The sequence below is a fragment of the Convolutriloba macropyga genome, chromosome 10, assembly GCF_964194025.1.
Source record: "Convolutriloba macropyga chromosome 10, txConMacr16.3, whole genome shotgun sequence".
Classification (NCBI taxonomy): domain Eukaryota; kingdom Metazoa; phylum Xenacoelomorpha; order Acoela; family Convolutidae; genus Convolutriloba; species Convolutriloba macropyga.
Window position 1 is genome coordinate 39,300,155 of NC_134477.1, and position 17,424 is coordinate 39,317,578.

Consider the following 17,424-nt stretch of genomic DNA (forward strand, 5'->3'; position numbering starts at 1 on the left):
TCACCGAAAACTTCATACAAGACAAAAATCAGCTCGAGGATTCAGTTTAATTGCATACTTAAATCTATATGATAAAGTGTTGCATTCTATATTATTAGTAATCTGTTTTACCTCTAGTATCTTTGGAGTAAAATTCGGGTTCAAAACCTTTCATTCAACCAATTGTATTTCACTCTTTTCAATTCCTTCAATAAATTTCAATCAGGAGAAATATAACATTAATGGTTTACCCAATAGAATTTTAACATCATTTTTAACGATCAAACATTCCTTCCAATTATGGTAGGAATGAAACTCATCATACTCCGGCTTCTCTTCAAAACTTTTCAGTCCGCTTTTTTCAATAAAAACATTAAATTTTAAAGCCGCGACAGCTTTTTCATGCAAAGTATAGATGAACAATAACACCGTTAGAGATTTGCTTTTTTCAGGGCGTTACCTTGCAATCGGTTCAAAATTATCTGAGTAATACTGAGTTTTTTTTAGTTTCGAAGCATGCGTGCGGCCAATGAATGCAACTATTGAGTGTTGTCATGACGCTCATTTCCGCGTGAATGGAATAATTGTTTCAATCCTCCCATATTTGATTGAAGAACGCCATCAGTCAATCAAAAGCACTTCTGAGGCTTCAGCTCAATTAATTGAAAATTCAATTACGGCCTATCTTAATTGAATTTCGTTTTCCGATTTAAAAGAGAAAGCTTTAGAAACCTGTTACCATATGAAAAAATGTTTCTTTCTATATTATTATTTTGTTTTACCTTTTGTATCTTTGGAGTAAAATGCGGATTCAAAGCCTTTTATTCAACCAACTGTTCTTTACTCTTTACAGTTCTTTACTATGTCCTCTACTCTTTTCAATTCTGTCAATAAATTTCACTCAGGAGAAATAACGGGGTTTTTCCAACAAACCCCTTAAGGGGGTTTATCCAATAGAATTTTAATATCATTTTTAACATTCAAACTTTCCTTGCAATCATGGAAGGAATGAAATTCCTCGTAATTTACAACAGCTTGAAAGAACCGAAAAACCTTGCAGCTAAAGAGGTCGGATTCAAAATCAACTCCAGTTGAAACTTCAGACGACTTCCGCATCATTCTTGATTTTTGTAAATAAAGGTATTCTTAACAAACCTTTTTTTCTTATGTACAAAAACAATTAAATTTTAACAAAAATTGTTAAATACTTCAGCTTTTATAGTAGCGTCATCTCCAATTCTAAACATACTCAATGAAGTTCTAACGGTCATAAAAGAGGACGCTATTGGTTGGTCTAAAAACTGAATAGAACTTTGAAACTGATATTACTCCAGAAAATTTAAATAATAAGAGTGCATGCCCTCTTTTAAACAGGGAAAGTATCGTAGTCTGGCAAATATTGTCTTGAGAGGACAAAAAAGATTAAAAAGCCATCACATATAAGTAGAAACAAATTTATTGCCGCGGTCAGTACGGATTAATTTTGACCATGCGCGATGATAGATTACAGACATCAAAACACAGATGAAAACAAAGAATATTTACAAAAATTAAGGCAAGGCTGCTTTTTGAACGAACCACTAGAAATTTGATTTGTCCTCTTCTAACTTTTAATTCTTGTTTTTCATCAAAGTTTTTCTTGTAGACGGTATTCCGACACTCTGGTATTGTCAGTTCAAAGTCTTTCTCGGAAGATTAAAGATTAATTATATGGCTTATTGTTCAGCCCCTCGTGTAATAGATTCAGACATTCAAGCAAATATCATTTCCTGAGAAAAGCATAACAATTAAACAAGAAAGCAGCACACAATTGCTTAAGATCTTGTTTCAACTTCGCGAACAGCTTCAAGTCATCTTTCGCTTCAAAAGTTTAAATGAACAATTGGATTTAAGTTAGATTTCTCTCAGCGATGTTTATAAATACCGACTGTTCACCTATAGCCCACGATGTTGTTCGAGCCCCGGCCATTGAAGTTCAGCAAAGACTGGGTCATTTCAACTACCCAAATCCATACCACAATGGAATAGAATGTGATACGGACTATTACGAATGGGCAAAGCGACACAACATTGACGACAGGTAAAATCCATTTATTAAAACTTTTTGGGTTACTTTATCAAGCTTATGTGGAACATATAAGTTCTTGAAATTACCATCTTTTACGTTGATAGAGCCAAAAAATGCTTAGCCATATATGAATTCATAAAAATCAATTCAGCTCAGTTAAAATAAAATGGATGTTCAGTTTAGGAATCTTTTTAAATGCAAAAGGATTGTTTCTGTTAGTGTCCCTCATCATGCAGATAGCAAGGAACCCATTTATCTTCTAAAATCTTGCGAGAAAAAAAACTATTCTTGACAACTGAGATATTTTCATAAACCCTGCTGCGATAATAATTAGAATACTAGACTGGAGAATATCGTTCTTACAAGCTCGTTCAAATCGTCTCCACTCCCATTTGTTGTTTTTTGAAGGGAGTTGTGCGAAGTAAAAATATCATCTACAATTTTAAAAGTACTTGCTCCGACCCCTCGGAGCACTGGCGTAGCGATTTCACCCCTCGGCTGAGATCATAACATTGCCAATAACCGAAGGCAAATTTCAAAAATTTTGGCTTTTTTGGAAACGATTGGAAATACTGCGAGACCATTTTTTATTTTGCGTAACCATTTTCCACGTTGAAAAAAGTCACACAATTCCACGGTGTCAGGACAATTAACCCAATTCCATTTTAACCAATGCCATTATACCCAACCTGCCACTTTACCCAATGCCAGCTTTAACTTACTCTATTGTTGAAATTAAAAGAACAATTATTTAACCGACTATATAATTAAGTGGCCCGTGGGACTTGATACGAAACTATCACAACCGAACAGAAGACAATTGAACGAAAAGATCAAAGACCACTGTGCAAAATGGCATAAGGTAAAATGACAGGCTGGGTAAAATGGTATTGCGTAAAATGGAATTGGGTAAATTGTCATGAAACTTAATTCCACCATTTTGAGCGTTTAATTAGCTTAAAACTTTACTGCTCGAAATTTAATAGCAATTGCTTGAGACCTAATTTAAAAACTTAATTGTTCTTGTGAACAAGGATATGGGTAATTGCAAAACTGCTAATTGTCTTCCTAATCCACATTTAGTATTGAGAGAGACATTTCTGAAAGTAATCACCAAAAAGGCTTTCATTCATTCCGGTCTTATTGACACAATCATAGTTATTAGATACTGCATGTGCAAATGAGTTACTCATCGTGGAAAAACTTGAAAATTTGACTTAAATTTGCCCATTGTACCTTACTTCAACGCACGTTTATAACAATAGACTTAAAACATTGTGGTGGAAAATAGAAACAAAATTGAGGAAATTCACTCGAGAAATACATTGGCCACGTATTGACGTTTTTTTATACCTCAAAATTTGTCCTGTTCCAGTAAAATTTTGGACATTTTTTCTGACAAAATCAAAAACAAATTAGACTGAGTTTTTGTGGAGGTCATGAATTTAAGCTTCTGCAACTTTTATACGCTTTAACATAATGATCCAGCATTTGAATCATTACATACTACGTTTTTCCTCAATATCTTTCAACCTATCTTTTTCCTTTAAAACCTTGTGCTTTTAAATAACGTACGCTCATTTGATCAATAAAGCAAAGTTTTTCTTAGTAAATTCCACTATTTTTTGCCAAATTTTTCGCTGCAAAATGACCTAAAATTTCAGTGCAGACTCAATATCTCACCAGGGCTTCTTTTAGATGAACTTTTCTGACGAACTTATCGCAATTTCAAGTTTTTTTTAAAAGTTTTTTACGCATCTTTGGAACAGAAGCAGATTTTTTCGTCAGCTTCTTTTGCCGTACACTAGATCAAATTTGACTATTTTTTTACATGTAATGTCGTAACTAGTTGCAATAGAAAAACCAAAAACAATTAATCAACATAAAAACAAGCATTCTAAACGTTAAAACTCTAATAATTCCTCGGGAGTTAATTGTTGGTCGCTAATTGTACTCCTTTCTGTACTTTGAAGATTTATCGACGTTCGTATTAACAGATATAAAAAATCTGAAAGGTTGTTTTATTTTAATATCATAGCAGATAATGTGTACTATCTTCCTATCACTAATTCCTTGATATGGGCAAAACCCCCGAGACTAATTTCTTCAGAAGCATGCTGAATAGCTCACTTTTCAAAATTTTTCACAAGAAATTTAACGCACTGTTCTGGAAACGACTAGAAATTAAAAACAAAACTGTACAAAAACAAACCTATGACACAAGCCAAACATTCAAAAGGTTACTAGATGAAGGGTTAACAAATATTTCTTAAACTCTAGGAACTGTCATGCACGAGAAGTTGTCTAGCCTTTGTCCGAAACAACCGTCTAGACCGAGCAACACTGGTCCTCCAAAATGCTGGCGGTTACTTCTTTCCACGTCTTCAGCGGTACCTAATGTAGAGGTTACTAAAATAAGTAATGCGTGAACTTCAAACGAAAATAATTGTAATTGCCATTGATTTTACACGTTTACGCAAAAAGGCTAGCAGTATTTTTTGAGTGTCTGTTATGAAAAATATTTGTTTTTAATTTGATAATTTCCTATAAGTTTCAAGCTTAACTTATAAGGTTCATGTTATAAAGTGAATTTACCAGTTGATATAATTAAAAATGGAGTATGTGAAAAACTCTTTAGCGCACGAGATACTGCAACTGAACACAAACAAACAATGTTTTGATTTGATTTCATTTCAACTTCGCTGTTTTGAGTGAGATTCTTATTTAATTATAATTTCAAATTGAAGACAATTGTACATGGATACAAATTACATAAGGCGAATGAAATTAAAACTTCCGAAATGGTACTGTTAAAACTGTTGCTTTCAAAATTTTTGATGCTCTCCATAATTTCCAAATAATTAATTGCTTTTAAATTTCCGCGATCAAAAACAGATATCATGCAGAAAACAAACAGGCATGTAGATTTTCAAAATTGTTGCTTGAGAAGTTTTGTGACAAAAATGAGTTTTTGTGTCAAAGCTAAAAATTATTTTTTAATCTATTAGTTGGCAAAAAAAGTTAAAAAACTATTTTGCCTTTTAACTGCTCGGAAAGTCTTAATGTACACTGGGCACTTTACATTTCCTTTACGTCGAAAGATCTTTTAACAGTCTCTCATTTCTCAAGTTCACGCTTTGTCCATTAGTTCATGTGAGATTGGGAATGTGAGTGGTCAGGACATTACTGTGTTAGCCTAATTGTTGTGAAAAACTTATTAAATAGAGCTCTGTATAGTGTATAAAACAGCCTTACTGGGTGGCTTTATCAGCAGTATCATCTTGATGCCCCTACGAAAAATGAATATTCCCGAACATCTCCAGCGTGTTATGGCCTCCGAAAATATTGAGGAATCAGTCAAAACCCTGATGCAATATCTCGCGACTGAAAATGAAAGGAAGGGAGAAAGAATAAAGCAGCTTGAGTCCCAGATGACAGGAGTAACCATCAAAGTGAATGAGCTTGAGCGTTATGAGTCCAAAGATTGTCTAATTTTTCATAACCTTCCAATAGGCCAGCATGGCTCCTATCTGTCGGATACTGTGGCGTTCATGAGAAACATCCTACAAGTCAACATTTGCGAAGAAGATCTAAAGGCTTGCCATCCTCTGGGCAAAGGAACAAGCAGCTATCCTCCGAAAATAGTGGCTAAGTTCATTTACAATGATCAAAAAGACCGGGTTTGGGCAAGAAAGAGACTTCTACGTTAGTATCAAAACCCTTCCAACTTGAAGCCAGTTTTCATTACCGAACGCTTGACTAAGTATGATGTGGAACTGAAGCAAGCTGCTGAGCAACACAACCTCTTTGTATCAACATAAATTCGCAGCCTTTACTTTATGTTGTTCAAGACGGAAAACGAGTCAGTCAAGTCATCAACTCAACACAGGATATCCTTGAGCTAAAAGATGTTGCGGAGAAGTCCAGAAAAGCTCCCAAGCCACCGTCAGCACACACCCCAATTCAAAACCGACACCCTGCTACTGCGACTAACGATATTGAAACACCAATGCCTTCTCTCGTCAAACCTGCTTTGATACATCCCGGAACCCCGTTGTCACTGAGAATCCCACCACTGAAAAGAAACCGGACCAACCTATCTCCCGTTGAAGAAAGGAAAGAACTTAGAGACATACTACAAGAAATGAAGGCACGGATAAGTGACAGTGATGCGCTAGTGGACTACGTGAAAGGCTTGCTTTCGGAAACCCCCAATGCTAAATACCAGTCAAGAGAACATGAGACATTTCGGATCGAAGAAACAAGTGACTCATTTGACAGAGGCGAGACAATCATTGAAGAGGACTGAGTTTGCCGTCCATTTTAATATAAGATCTCTTCGCAAACATTATGATGAACTTTGTTTATTTGTAACGAATTGTGAATATCCGCCTTTAGCAATTGTTCTAAGTGAGACATGGCTCTCTGATGTTGATGATACTGAACACTTCGCCATTGATGGGTACCATAAGCTAATAAATGAAAACAGGGAAGGCAGAGGCGGAGGCGTAGGCCTATACTTGAGGAATGACCTCACAATTGTAAAGAAGCTGGACTTGACCAGTCAGGCATTCGAATGCCTCCTAGTTGAGTGCAAGGCAGGGAGCACTTCGGTGGGTTTTGGTGCCTACTACCGACCACCTCAAACTAACGTTCCGTCTTTTGTGGACGAGTTCGATTTGTTGCTGGAGCAGCTGGGAGACAGAAAGTGGCTTCTTATGGGTGACAGCAATCTTGATCTCTTAAAAACTGGACCATCTCAAACTGCTTTTTCTATCGCCATTTCCTCCAATGGGTTCTCACAAATGATATACCAACATACTCGGGTAACTGAGACATCAAAGTCGTGCCTGGATCACATTGTCACCAATTTCTGCGATTACCATTCCCCGTCGATTTTCCATTCCACAATCACTGATCATTATCCTATATCCGTTTCATTTTCTATTGTGCTAGCTGCTAGTTATAATAGAAAAATGTCCCGGAATTTCAAATGTTTTGCCAATCAAAACGTGGTAAGTAATTTTCTATCAGCTCCTGACAGTGATCTCGAGAATACCGTAGACGTGTCGCTCGATTGTTCCTTTGATGTCCTCATCAACATGATCAACTGTCAGCTTGATAGGTTCGCTCCCTGCCAGGTGTCAGTGCCAAAAAAGAAAAAGAACTGGGTACGCTCCAAGGAGTTGAGAAATGCTATTCGAAAGCGCGATAAGTTTTTTAGGAAATTAATTCTGTCTCCCAGCGAAGAACTTCGACTTAAATACTGCCAGATAAGGAATAAGGTGACTACTTTAATGAGATCTAAAAAAGAAAGAGTTCTACACCAAACGAGTATCACAAGCACTTAATAGTCCGAGTAAATTATTTCCCCTCTTCAATAGCTTACTCGGTAAAAATGTGAATCCCTCCAATCCTGTCAAACTTTGTAAAGATGGGAAGCTTGTTGACGATCCTCTTCACGTTTCTGAAGTGTTGAATGAGTATTTTGTGAGCATTGGACCATCTCTTTCTGCTAACTTCAGTGACTGTGATCAAGATGATGTTTTAGAACCATCCTTTTCTGCCTGGCTGCGCCCCACGAATGCTGAAGAAATAAGTCAGATCGTTATGAGTTTATCTGATTCCAAAGGTGTAGGTTGTGATGGCATTAATAATAAGTCATTAAAAACCGTCTTACCTGTTATCCTTGATCGTTTAGTCATAATGATCAATGGATGTTTAAAGAATGGTCTTTTTCCAAGCTCACTGAAAAAAGCTAAAGTTGTTCCGCTGCCAAAAAGCGGAAGTTCGGACGAAATTGACAATTTTAGACCGATATCGGTTTTAACTGGTCTAAGTAAAGTGCTTGAGAAAATAATCTATGCTAGGCTAATGGATCATCTAATAACGAACGATTTGCTATACAGTAAACAGTTTGGTTTTAGACCTAAGTTTTCTTGCGTAGATGCTATTGCTGAATTAACAGAGAATATAAAATCTTCATCCAGCTTGCAGTTGTTCGCTTGTATTTTCCTAGATTTTAAAAAAGCGTTTGACATTGTTGATCACAAAATATTAGTTAGAAAGCTTGCAACTTTTGGTATTCGAGGTCCTTTTAAAGCGATCCTTGAAAGTTTTCTAAGTCAAAGAGTACAATGTGTTTCTCATACCGGTGTCATGTCATCCTATAAAACCCTGGAATGTGGAGTGCCACAAGGGTCCGTTTTGGGTCCGTTGTTGTTCTTGCTGTACATTAATGATATGCATTCAATTTGCAAGCATAGCTCAGTTCTGCATTATGCAGATGATACATCAATATCTTTCGAGCTGAAAACATCATCCGCAACTAGTTGCCTTCAAGAAGATCTTGATGCAGTTTCAAGCTGGCTAGCAAAAAATAAGTTAACCATAAACAGCTCCAAATCAGAATTGTTACTATTTAGGCAGAGTAAAGTAGGTTCTCTACGTATCAATGGCGAAGTGTTGAATGTAGTTAAATGTTCTAAATACCTCGGAGTTCAGATTGATAATAGCCTAACTTTTGAAAAACATATAGACGTTGTATGTAAAAATGTTTCAAAACTAGTAGGATTAGTCAGCCGACTGAGATACTTTCTACCGAAACACGTTCTTCTAAAGTTTTATGATTACTATATTAAACCAAAAATACAATATGGCTGCCTGGTATATGGTTGCAGCAGCAAAGTTAAACTTAATAGAATTAAGTTTTTGCAAAAGAAGTTTTTGAGACTGATAAACTTCAAAAGGAAATTTGATTCCGCTGAGAATTTGTTTTGCCAAGAAGGCGTTCTCGATGTCTTCAAGCTTCATATTTATGATTTACTTAAATTTGTGCTAAGATCTAAAAATGGATACTGTCCATATATTTTTAAGGATTACTTTAATTGCTGCAGCATAAGCAGAAATACGCGCGCATCAGCAGCTGGTGTTTTAAAGTCTTTCAGAGCTAAGAACTCGCTCCAAAAAAACTCTTTAAAGTGTAGAGGTGGAAAGTTGTATAACGTTTTGCTCTCTTTTGGCTTAAATGTAGATAAGCCTATGACAACATCGCAAATAGACGTTTTTGTTCATAATTTTAAAGATAATATTCTACTCTTCGATACACAACTTGTGGATTTAGTTTTCAAATAGTTTTAAAATTCTTGTAACTTCCTTAATATAAACCCTACAGTCTCATAAAGTGTATTGCTTTTGTTTTTGAGTTGGTGCAACCTCTGGCTTGTGCGGGGTGTCTTTCAGTGCTCAAAGGTGTGGAACTGAACCTCTCTTCACGAGGTGGCCTTAATTGAGCACTCGAAAGTCATTCTAATCATTTCAGAATGTACTTAGACTCTCAAGTCGGTAGCGCTGTGAGGCGCCCTGCATGCCGTCGGGGGTTGCACCAATATATAAGTTATATAAGGTAGTATCTACTTAAATTTTTTTTGACGGTTTTAAATTGAATCTGAACTCCGCAATTCATTGTATTTATCGTGTCTTTATTTGTTTCCTTGTCTTTGTTTGATTTCATACTTCTTGGGGCAGCTGCTAGATGAGCTTTCCCGCTCTTCAGCTGTCCTCTTCAGGTACCATTTGATGCCTGAAGGAACAAATTAATTTAATTAATTTAATTACCAAGCCTCCGTATAAGTTTTGCATAAAATCATTTCGTCAATGTCTGGAACTAATACAGTCGAAGAGTATCATCAAAATACTTCCACTTTTGAGCAGTTTATGAATTGAGAGTTCTGATTTTAGCAGCAGCGACTACCGGAGTACAAACGATAGTACGGACTCCACGTTTGGCAGCTCTGGAACTTCTAACAGAGATACCTGTTGGTATACAGCCACAACAAAAACCAAAACAGTTGATTTTGACATTGGCTGCAAACAACCCAATAATCAATGCCAAGGAATCCATTATCAGTATGTTCAAAGCAACAAAGGGATTTTAAGTAACCTTTGGTTGTAATTTCGAAATTGCGTAATTATATTTTGAGAGCTATTGTATACTTCAAATTTTGAGAGCAAAAAATTGGCTGTAGAGTAAAATTTGAACAAAATCAACAAAGGAAAAACTACTGCAACTTCAAAACCAACATTCAACTGAAACCATTAAACTTCACAAAAAGAGTAAAAATTGTTGAGTAGAAAAATTGTTTGGGGGGATTCAAATCTAGTTCGTATGCATTACTGCAAAAATTTTATCCTGACAAAAAGTACAATTCCAAAAATGACAAAATGGGTTTCGATCAAAGACTCAGATTATTCAACTTGAGAGAACCTGATAACACTTTTGTTTAGGGGTGGTTACAGCATGCCATATACTGCCTTCTCCTACCCGTGGCACTACAATGTGCATTGCAAAGTAGATAAAATGAACAAAAGCAACAAAATTGTCAACAAAAACATCAAAGGATATTATAGTCATTTTCATGGCAACCGAAATGAACAGCAGATACATGAAATATGCCGTATGAAAAAATTCGGAGACGGTGGGATTCGAACACAGGTCGTCAGGGATAACTCAGTTTTTCCAGGAGCCGACACTGTGGACGGGGAGGAACGAAAAATATGTAAACGAGAGCCCAATAGTGCAAGTGAAGATACTACAATAAATTGTCAACATCACAAGAAGTGTGCGTTTCTTCATAAAATCAAAAATTTGTTCACATGAGATTTCACTGTGATAAAAAATACAATGCTTTCCTTCGTAAATTACACGTGGCTAACTGTAACATTAAAAACGGTGCTTTAAAATGTATACTAGAACTCTTTCAAAGCCTCATGACTTCAAATTACTTCAAATTTAATCTTGAGAATAGCACTATTGATATTTTGACTGACTTCATCCATCAATAATTTCCACAGCAAATTGAACTTAGTAGGCTAATATATTTTGCGTGTATCTATGGGATGGTGAATTTTGCATCGAAACTGAATATTATAATCGCATACTAAAGGCAACCAACCAGGAGCTGAACTTTCTGCATGTGACGCAGTATTCCATCTTTTAACGATATAGGTGGTAATGAAAATATACAGAGACCAATACACACGCAGGAAAGGGGGTAGTCAAATACACACGCTGGGATCTCTCAACAGTGCAAATCCAAATAGCTCCCTTGTTACAAAAAGCGAAAAAAAGCATTTGTGCAGAGTTAAAAACGATTTTATTAAATAAATGTCCACGAGATGTTGCCGCCCGTCGCGAAAAAATGAGTGCGGATTTTCGGCTTGCATTTCTTTTACATTTATACCTTCATTTTGCAGCGCAGTAAGAATTAAGGAAATTCGTAAATTCTAAGGAACTTTGATAACCTGGTGAACTGTCTTCAAACATTAGGCCTTTCTTAGTGGTCGGGCATTATTGGCTTATCCTGTTTCTATGAATTTTGTTTTTTGACCTTGAGCGTATTTGTTGAATCAATTCTAAATTCCGTTCAGCTAGAATAGTGAGGTAAGGCAGAAGTCAAACGTAAAAGTTGTAACTTACGTAAAATGATAAAAACGGATTTAAAAAACGTGACAGCAGAACTCGTGAAATACAAACCAAAAACTGGAACGGAAAATCAAAATTACTTAATTGACTAGAAAACTAATTGACAATTGCAAGCCAAAAAAAATCACAAATTTAGTGGAAATATCAAAAAAATCAACAAATAAACTGGGTATTTTTGTTAAGCATTGAAAACCGATAATTCTTATCAGAAACCTAAAAACGCATCACTGCATAGCTGGATTGTTAATGGAAATCTTGCTTGACAAATGAGAGAACTGGAAAGGATAAGAATACAACCAAAAAAGTTTCCTGAAGGTATAAAAGGCACACCAGACACAATTTGAAGGTATAAATCAGAAAACAGATTGAAGCTCAAAAAAGAGTTGCTTGCTTGGACTCAACGAGCGAAAACTGAAAAATCTTCTAGAATCTGAAAAAACAAATTTATTCATAGGTCTGATTAATTTTTAATTCTTTAAAAATTATGTCTTCAAAACCAACCAGATATAACATAAAACTAAAAACTGCTCCATTACGGCTAGCAGGAACAACTCTCGAAAAGAGAGAACTTTTAGCAAATTGCTAGAAAGTCTATAGTAATTATCGTCAAACTTGATTTTTTTGTCGAAATCTACCCATCAACCAATATCCTAGATTTAAAAGAGATTACTCGGTCCCTAAAACTGAAAAACCATTAAAAGAACTAAAATTTTTAAAATGTGAGAACATTGCTATTTCTATCAATTTTTTTATACTATTGTATTCAAAACAAAATCCATTCTAGCCGAAAGCTGAAAAACTTTTTTTTTGCGTTGAAGTAATATTACGAAAATATAACCTTCAAAAAACAGACAAAAAATATAACTTTCCAGTGCCCTTAATCAACTTTGCTCAACATCAATTTAAGACCCATCCAACAAAAAAACTCGGTTTTAAAAGAATGCTTCACTTTGGGTTCAAAAACTCCAAAAATGACCTATTGAAATTGTTTTTAGGCCTTCGCAGTAGCTTCATCACATTAAGCACTTACAATACTACTTAAGCCAGTTGAGGGCCTCTAATGAAACCTTCTTATTCTATATTTAAAGCTAAGTTATGGAAAAATGAGAATATATATTACAAGAAAAACAAAAAAGCACCAAAAAAATCCAATTCTTGGATTGTAAAATAGGGGAGCTCCTAAATAATAACCGTTGAGAGTCTGGTCTCCAACGACTAGTGGGAGCTCAAATCTGTTGTAGGCTGATTCAAACGAAGGGGGGAGAGTACTTGAATTCATTCTGGTATCATCATCAGAGGTTATCATAGACCATATAAGCACTAATAAAATTCAAAGGATCACGCAAACCGAAAAAGTCAAGGGCGTATAAGTTTCTCGAATAGTCAAAACAAGCAAACAATTTTGCAAAAAAAAACCAACACGTTTACAATAATTTCTCCAACCTTCGTTCCAGAGCAATTGGAAAAATAGTTCATTGTGCTGGACGATATTGCCGAGGCAGCAAAATCAGGGTTAGAAAATCATAACAGCGGAGAACAATTAGAAAGCCTTTCGAAGATTTAGAGATCACTGTAAGAGTGTTTGTTGTCTGGGATGATGCAACCAGAGCATAACAGTGGAGGGGGGGGGGGGGAGGGGGAGGAGGTAAGAGAGCACAACCAGAAGTCTGAGGCACAACCAAATTTCTCAATTTCTCTAGATTATGTTTTGAGCGCCATCTAATCTGTCAAATATAACTTCGAACAATACGCATGTGCAGTTCTTTCTATTTAGAAAAGAGAAAGAGCGTTTTCATTAACTTGCAAACACATGTTGAAAAATTGTCTTAAGAATTGGATATTCCACTAGCTATTTAAACAGTCACATATTTCAGCCATCATATTACCAGTGGTATTTGAAAGCGAGTTGCCGAAATACGACTCTTTTCCAACTCATATAAACTATTACGCTCACCAATCTTTAGATTCATTACTGGCGTTCTATCTGGCGTTAATGAAACTGCTCTAGCCTCAAAAGACGCAAACTTTTCCACGCTTCATTATAAGCACTCATTATATGGAGGGGATTATAAGCGCCTAATGAGGATAATATTATCGATCAGTAAAATGACTTAATGTAACAACGCAATTTTGCTTTGGCTTAAACTCAACCAGCAAACAATCAACTTCACACTTCAAATTTTGAACAAAGATAACCAGAAGTTTGATAACCAGAAGTTTGATGTATAATTTTGATTATTTCAATAAATATTCGTGATTATTCTGAAGGCATGTAAACTTTAACCTTTCGGTTATATTATTAATTTACATGTTTGGAAAAAAAAGATCATGAACTCGTACCCGAAAAGTATTACTCGTCATAAGACTAGTATCCAATTATTAAGCTTAACTGCCGCAAAAGTTGATACACATTTTAGTTGATAGCAATTGGAAAGGTATATACGTTTCCGAATGACACATTAACCAAATAAGGGGCGTGATGTAATGAGATATCGGATACGGATGCCCTCCAAGAACATCACTTCGCTGAAATATTGTAACCATTTGGCTGCTTCAGGCATCAACAATGGTTCACTTACCTTGGTACGATAACAATCTGGCTGACTTACCTGTTCCAATCTAGTAATCAATTGATATCCATATTTATCTACTATCAAAGCGCATATCCACTATATTAGCGCGCACGGATGATAACGCGAATGATTAGCAACGCATTAACAACCAATAATACATTTATGACTGATTTTGAGCACTCAGAAGGAATATGAAAGAGAAGATGTTCATCTAACATGTAAATTAGGAAAGGATAGAGAAAGATCAAACACAAACTTCAAACAAAACAAAATGCAAAACAACAAAGTTAACAGTCAGTGTTAAACAAATGAACATATTGTATACACAGAAGTTATTTACAATTAAGTCTTTCTAATTAAAAAAGCAGAAGAAATAAATGCGTAGATTAACTAAAATATTTTGAGGAATGTATTTGCTCATAAACGCTCGGTTCAATTTCATCTTAAAACTAATCCACTTGGGACAATATGCTCTAAAATGACCGTGGCAGAAGGAGGGTCTTTTCAAACGTTGGCCCCGACTGAGAAAGTCAGTGAACGGGGGGGGGGGGGGCATGAACGATAACACATAGCATACTTTGGGCCATTAAGTTGACATAATTTGAGCAGAGACATAGTTGACGACCGGCCTCTATTCTCCGAATTTTTACGATGCTACGATAAAAATCATTGCTCCCCTTCGATTCACAAAAGTTTCACTGAACAAAAACAGTCCCAACCTCCAATTCATGGCTATTAACAAACAGTTGCATCAAAGCCTAAAAGGAGCTTGCAGGAAATATTTTAATCAGTCGCAGAAAATCCAAAAACAAATTTAAAAAATCCCAGAGTGAATTTGCGTACGTGCGCTATCTACAGTGAGCTTCTACGATCAACTGACTTGATTTTATGAATTGGTCCAAGTTGAGTAGCATGCACAGTAAAAACTGCCGTTTTGCCCCTATCCAAATCCCACTTTTCTGCTTTCTTCAACTGCAATCGGGCACTTGCCCTTTCACTCCCACCTGCATCTGCGGTATCTTTGCTATAGAGTGTAATAAATGCATTCGCACTGGTGCCGGCATCTTTGACGTCAGAGGTCTCAACACTCACTTCGTACTCTAAAATCAAGCAGACCACTTGTAGCATGCAACTTGTGAACTTTATTTGTTCCGACCTCACTTTAATGGGGGGGGGGGGGGGGGGGGGGGGGGAGGAAGTATAAACTCGAACGTTTTTGTTCCGTCAATTTTCGCCGAAAGATTTATCTATTGTACACATTTGCGAGTACACATATCATTAAAAAACCCACTCAACCTAAAATATACTATTTAAAAAAATTAAATTCGTTTTTTCCCAAGGATTTATCGAGGTTGAAAGTTTTGTGAATAGTAAACCGATCTGCATCACCTTTTCCGTTATTTTTTAAACCAAATCTTCAATTCTGCGATAATTTATTCAAATTGTTTACATCAGTGTCATTCGTTTCAATTTTAAAGATCGAGGAGAGATGCTAATTGGTTTTTCCTTTTATTTAGTTAACAATTATGCTAAATTTTTTCGAATTTCAGACTTTTTCATCAAAAAAGGCTCAAAAGATGCTTTTTTAGCACACTTTGATTAAATTTGTCCAAAATAAAGACCTGAAAACTTCTGACACAATAATTTTAAACTACAAAAGAAGGTTAGTTTAACCTCCGCTTCCTAAAGGCGAAAGCTTGAATTAAAATTTTGTCCGTTTTTTAACTAAATTGACATGTATCCAAAATGAATCATTTATTTTTGATATATTGAAAACTTTCATTCGCCAAATTATTTATTTCAATAAAATTTGGGATAATTAGGTGTTTTAGTAAGACGCGTAGCTTTATCAGGGCAAGTTATGTTCGATTAAAGGACTTTTACAAGAAAACATGATCCTGATTGTATTGGGGCGTGATTGTATTGGGACGAAAAAGCCGCCGTTGACGCGTTTGATGCACATCGGGATTGGAATAGAAAAAAAGAAAGAAGAGATAGAAAGAGACCGAATTCTTTTTCCTTTTTTCAGTGTCAAAAAGTAATCTAATTTGGCGTGCAGTTTCATTTAGATTCAAACTATACTCAACTCAGGTAAATTGAAAGCTGTTAAGCCTAATAATGACCGGGCTTTATCGGTTTATCCCGTTTTTGATTTCGCTCTTTTGACATTGCATGTATTCACTACATTGCGTAATTCAATGCGTGAAAGAATTTAAAATCCATTCAGTTAAAACAGTGAGTGGGGTAAGTCAGAAGTCAAGCGTGAAAATCGTGACTACTGTAAAACGAAAAACGTTATCAAAAGGCAAAGCGAAATTTAAAAAGGAGAGCGCCTAAATAGAAGTCGTTTAGAGGCTGACGGCGGCTATTAATCAAGGTTCAATCAATGCAAATCCCATTTATGTGAAAATTAGCTCAAAGTAACAATATATTAGGTTTTCAGGATGAGTTCATTGTTTTTATTGCTTAGAGAATTGTTTTTGTAAATTTATATTGAAACCTTGTTTCTGCCTGATATTGTTTTCTGTAGATTCCTGACTCAGTCTCAATAATCAACTAAATCCAACTGGCTTCTTCAACTGTTACAAGCAAAACCATCATTTTATATCTATTGGCTCTTGACTTTGTATATGCTTGTTTTAAGAAAATGTCAGTGAATTTTGGAACTTGGCATCTTTTATCAAACTTCTGTCAACTTGTAGCTGTGTCTCAGTAACGAAAGCTCAACCCTCTTTTTTGTGAACTAAAACAAAATTTCTGTTAGTTTTATTAACTAATGGTTTCTTAGCTTTGCTACTACCAGTTTGCAAAAAACAACGTGATTTTTACACGTTTGCGCAATTTTGAGGTTCCTTTTGATATCTTGAAAAACTATCACATTAATTACAGGTTTGATTGGCGTTTCAAAAATGCAGAATATTTATGTTTTTTGATGAATATTAATTTTTTGACGGCTGCAGCATGTTTCTCCGGCAAAATTTATTAGAATTTTAAACTTTAAACATTAATTGTTGGCCTTATAAAGTTGTACACTACATTCCAGGTAATTAAAATCACAACACCTTCCTCCAGATGTATCAATGGCCAATTTAACGATATCAGATTATAGCTAAAGGTTTTAATGACTTTCAATTTAAACAAATTCAAAATTATTTTTGTAGCTACCTCTTTTTAGTTTTCGATTTTTGTCAGGAAACCCAGTCTCATTTTTGACAGTTCTTATCATATTTTTGCTGAACCATACATTTTTCTAATGGTTATATGGTTTATAATGTCTCATAGTTTTAGTGCTTTCAATAATGAAGTTTCGTACTTCCGTC

General features: G+C 35.5%; 2 protein-coding genes across 4 annotated transcripts in view; one reads left to right on the forward strand and one right to left on the reverse strand.

The window, feature by feature from the left end:
• Positions 1 to 17,424, reverse strand: part of LOC142348119 (lipoxygenase homology domain-containing protein 1-like) — a 208,432-nt gene that overhangs the window by 168,428 nt on the left and 22,580 nt on the right. For both annotated transcript variants that reach the window (XM_075399300.1, XM_075399299.1), the window contains exon 7: positions 14,985 to 15,204. In XM_075399300.1, coding sequence (XP_075255415.1) covers positions 14,985 to 15,204 — 220 coding nt within the window. The remainder of the gene's footprint in view (positions 1 to 14,984; positions 15,205 to 17,424) is intronic.
• On the forward strand, positions 1,379 to 10,953 carry LOC142348121 (uncharacterized). Of its 2 annotated transcripts, none has more exons than XM_075399303.1 (3): positions 1,379 to 2,059; positions 9,788 to 9,955; positions 10,334 to 10,953. In XM_075399303.1, the coding sequence occupies exons 1-3, from the start codon at positions 1,890 to 1,892 to the stop codon at positions 10,704 to 10,706; spliced, it is 711 nt and encodes a 236-aa protein (XP_075255418.1). In that variant the 5' UTR covers positions 1,379 to 1,889; the 3' UTR covers positions 10,707 to 10,953. The 2 variants fall into 2 exon arrangements, with proteins under 2 accessions (XP_075255418.1, XP_075255419.1); XM_075399304.1 differs by having other exon boundaries at positions 9,791 to 9,955.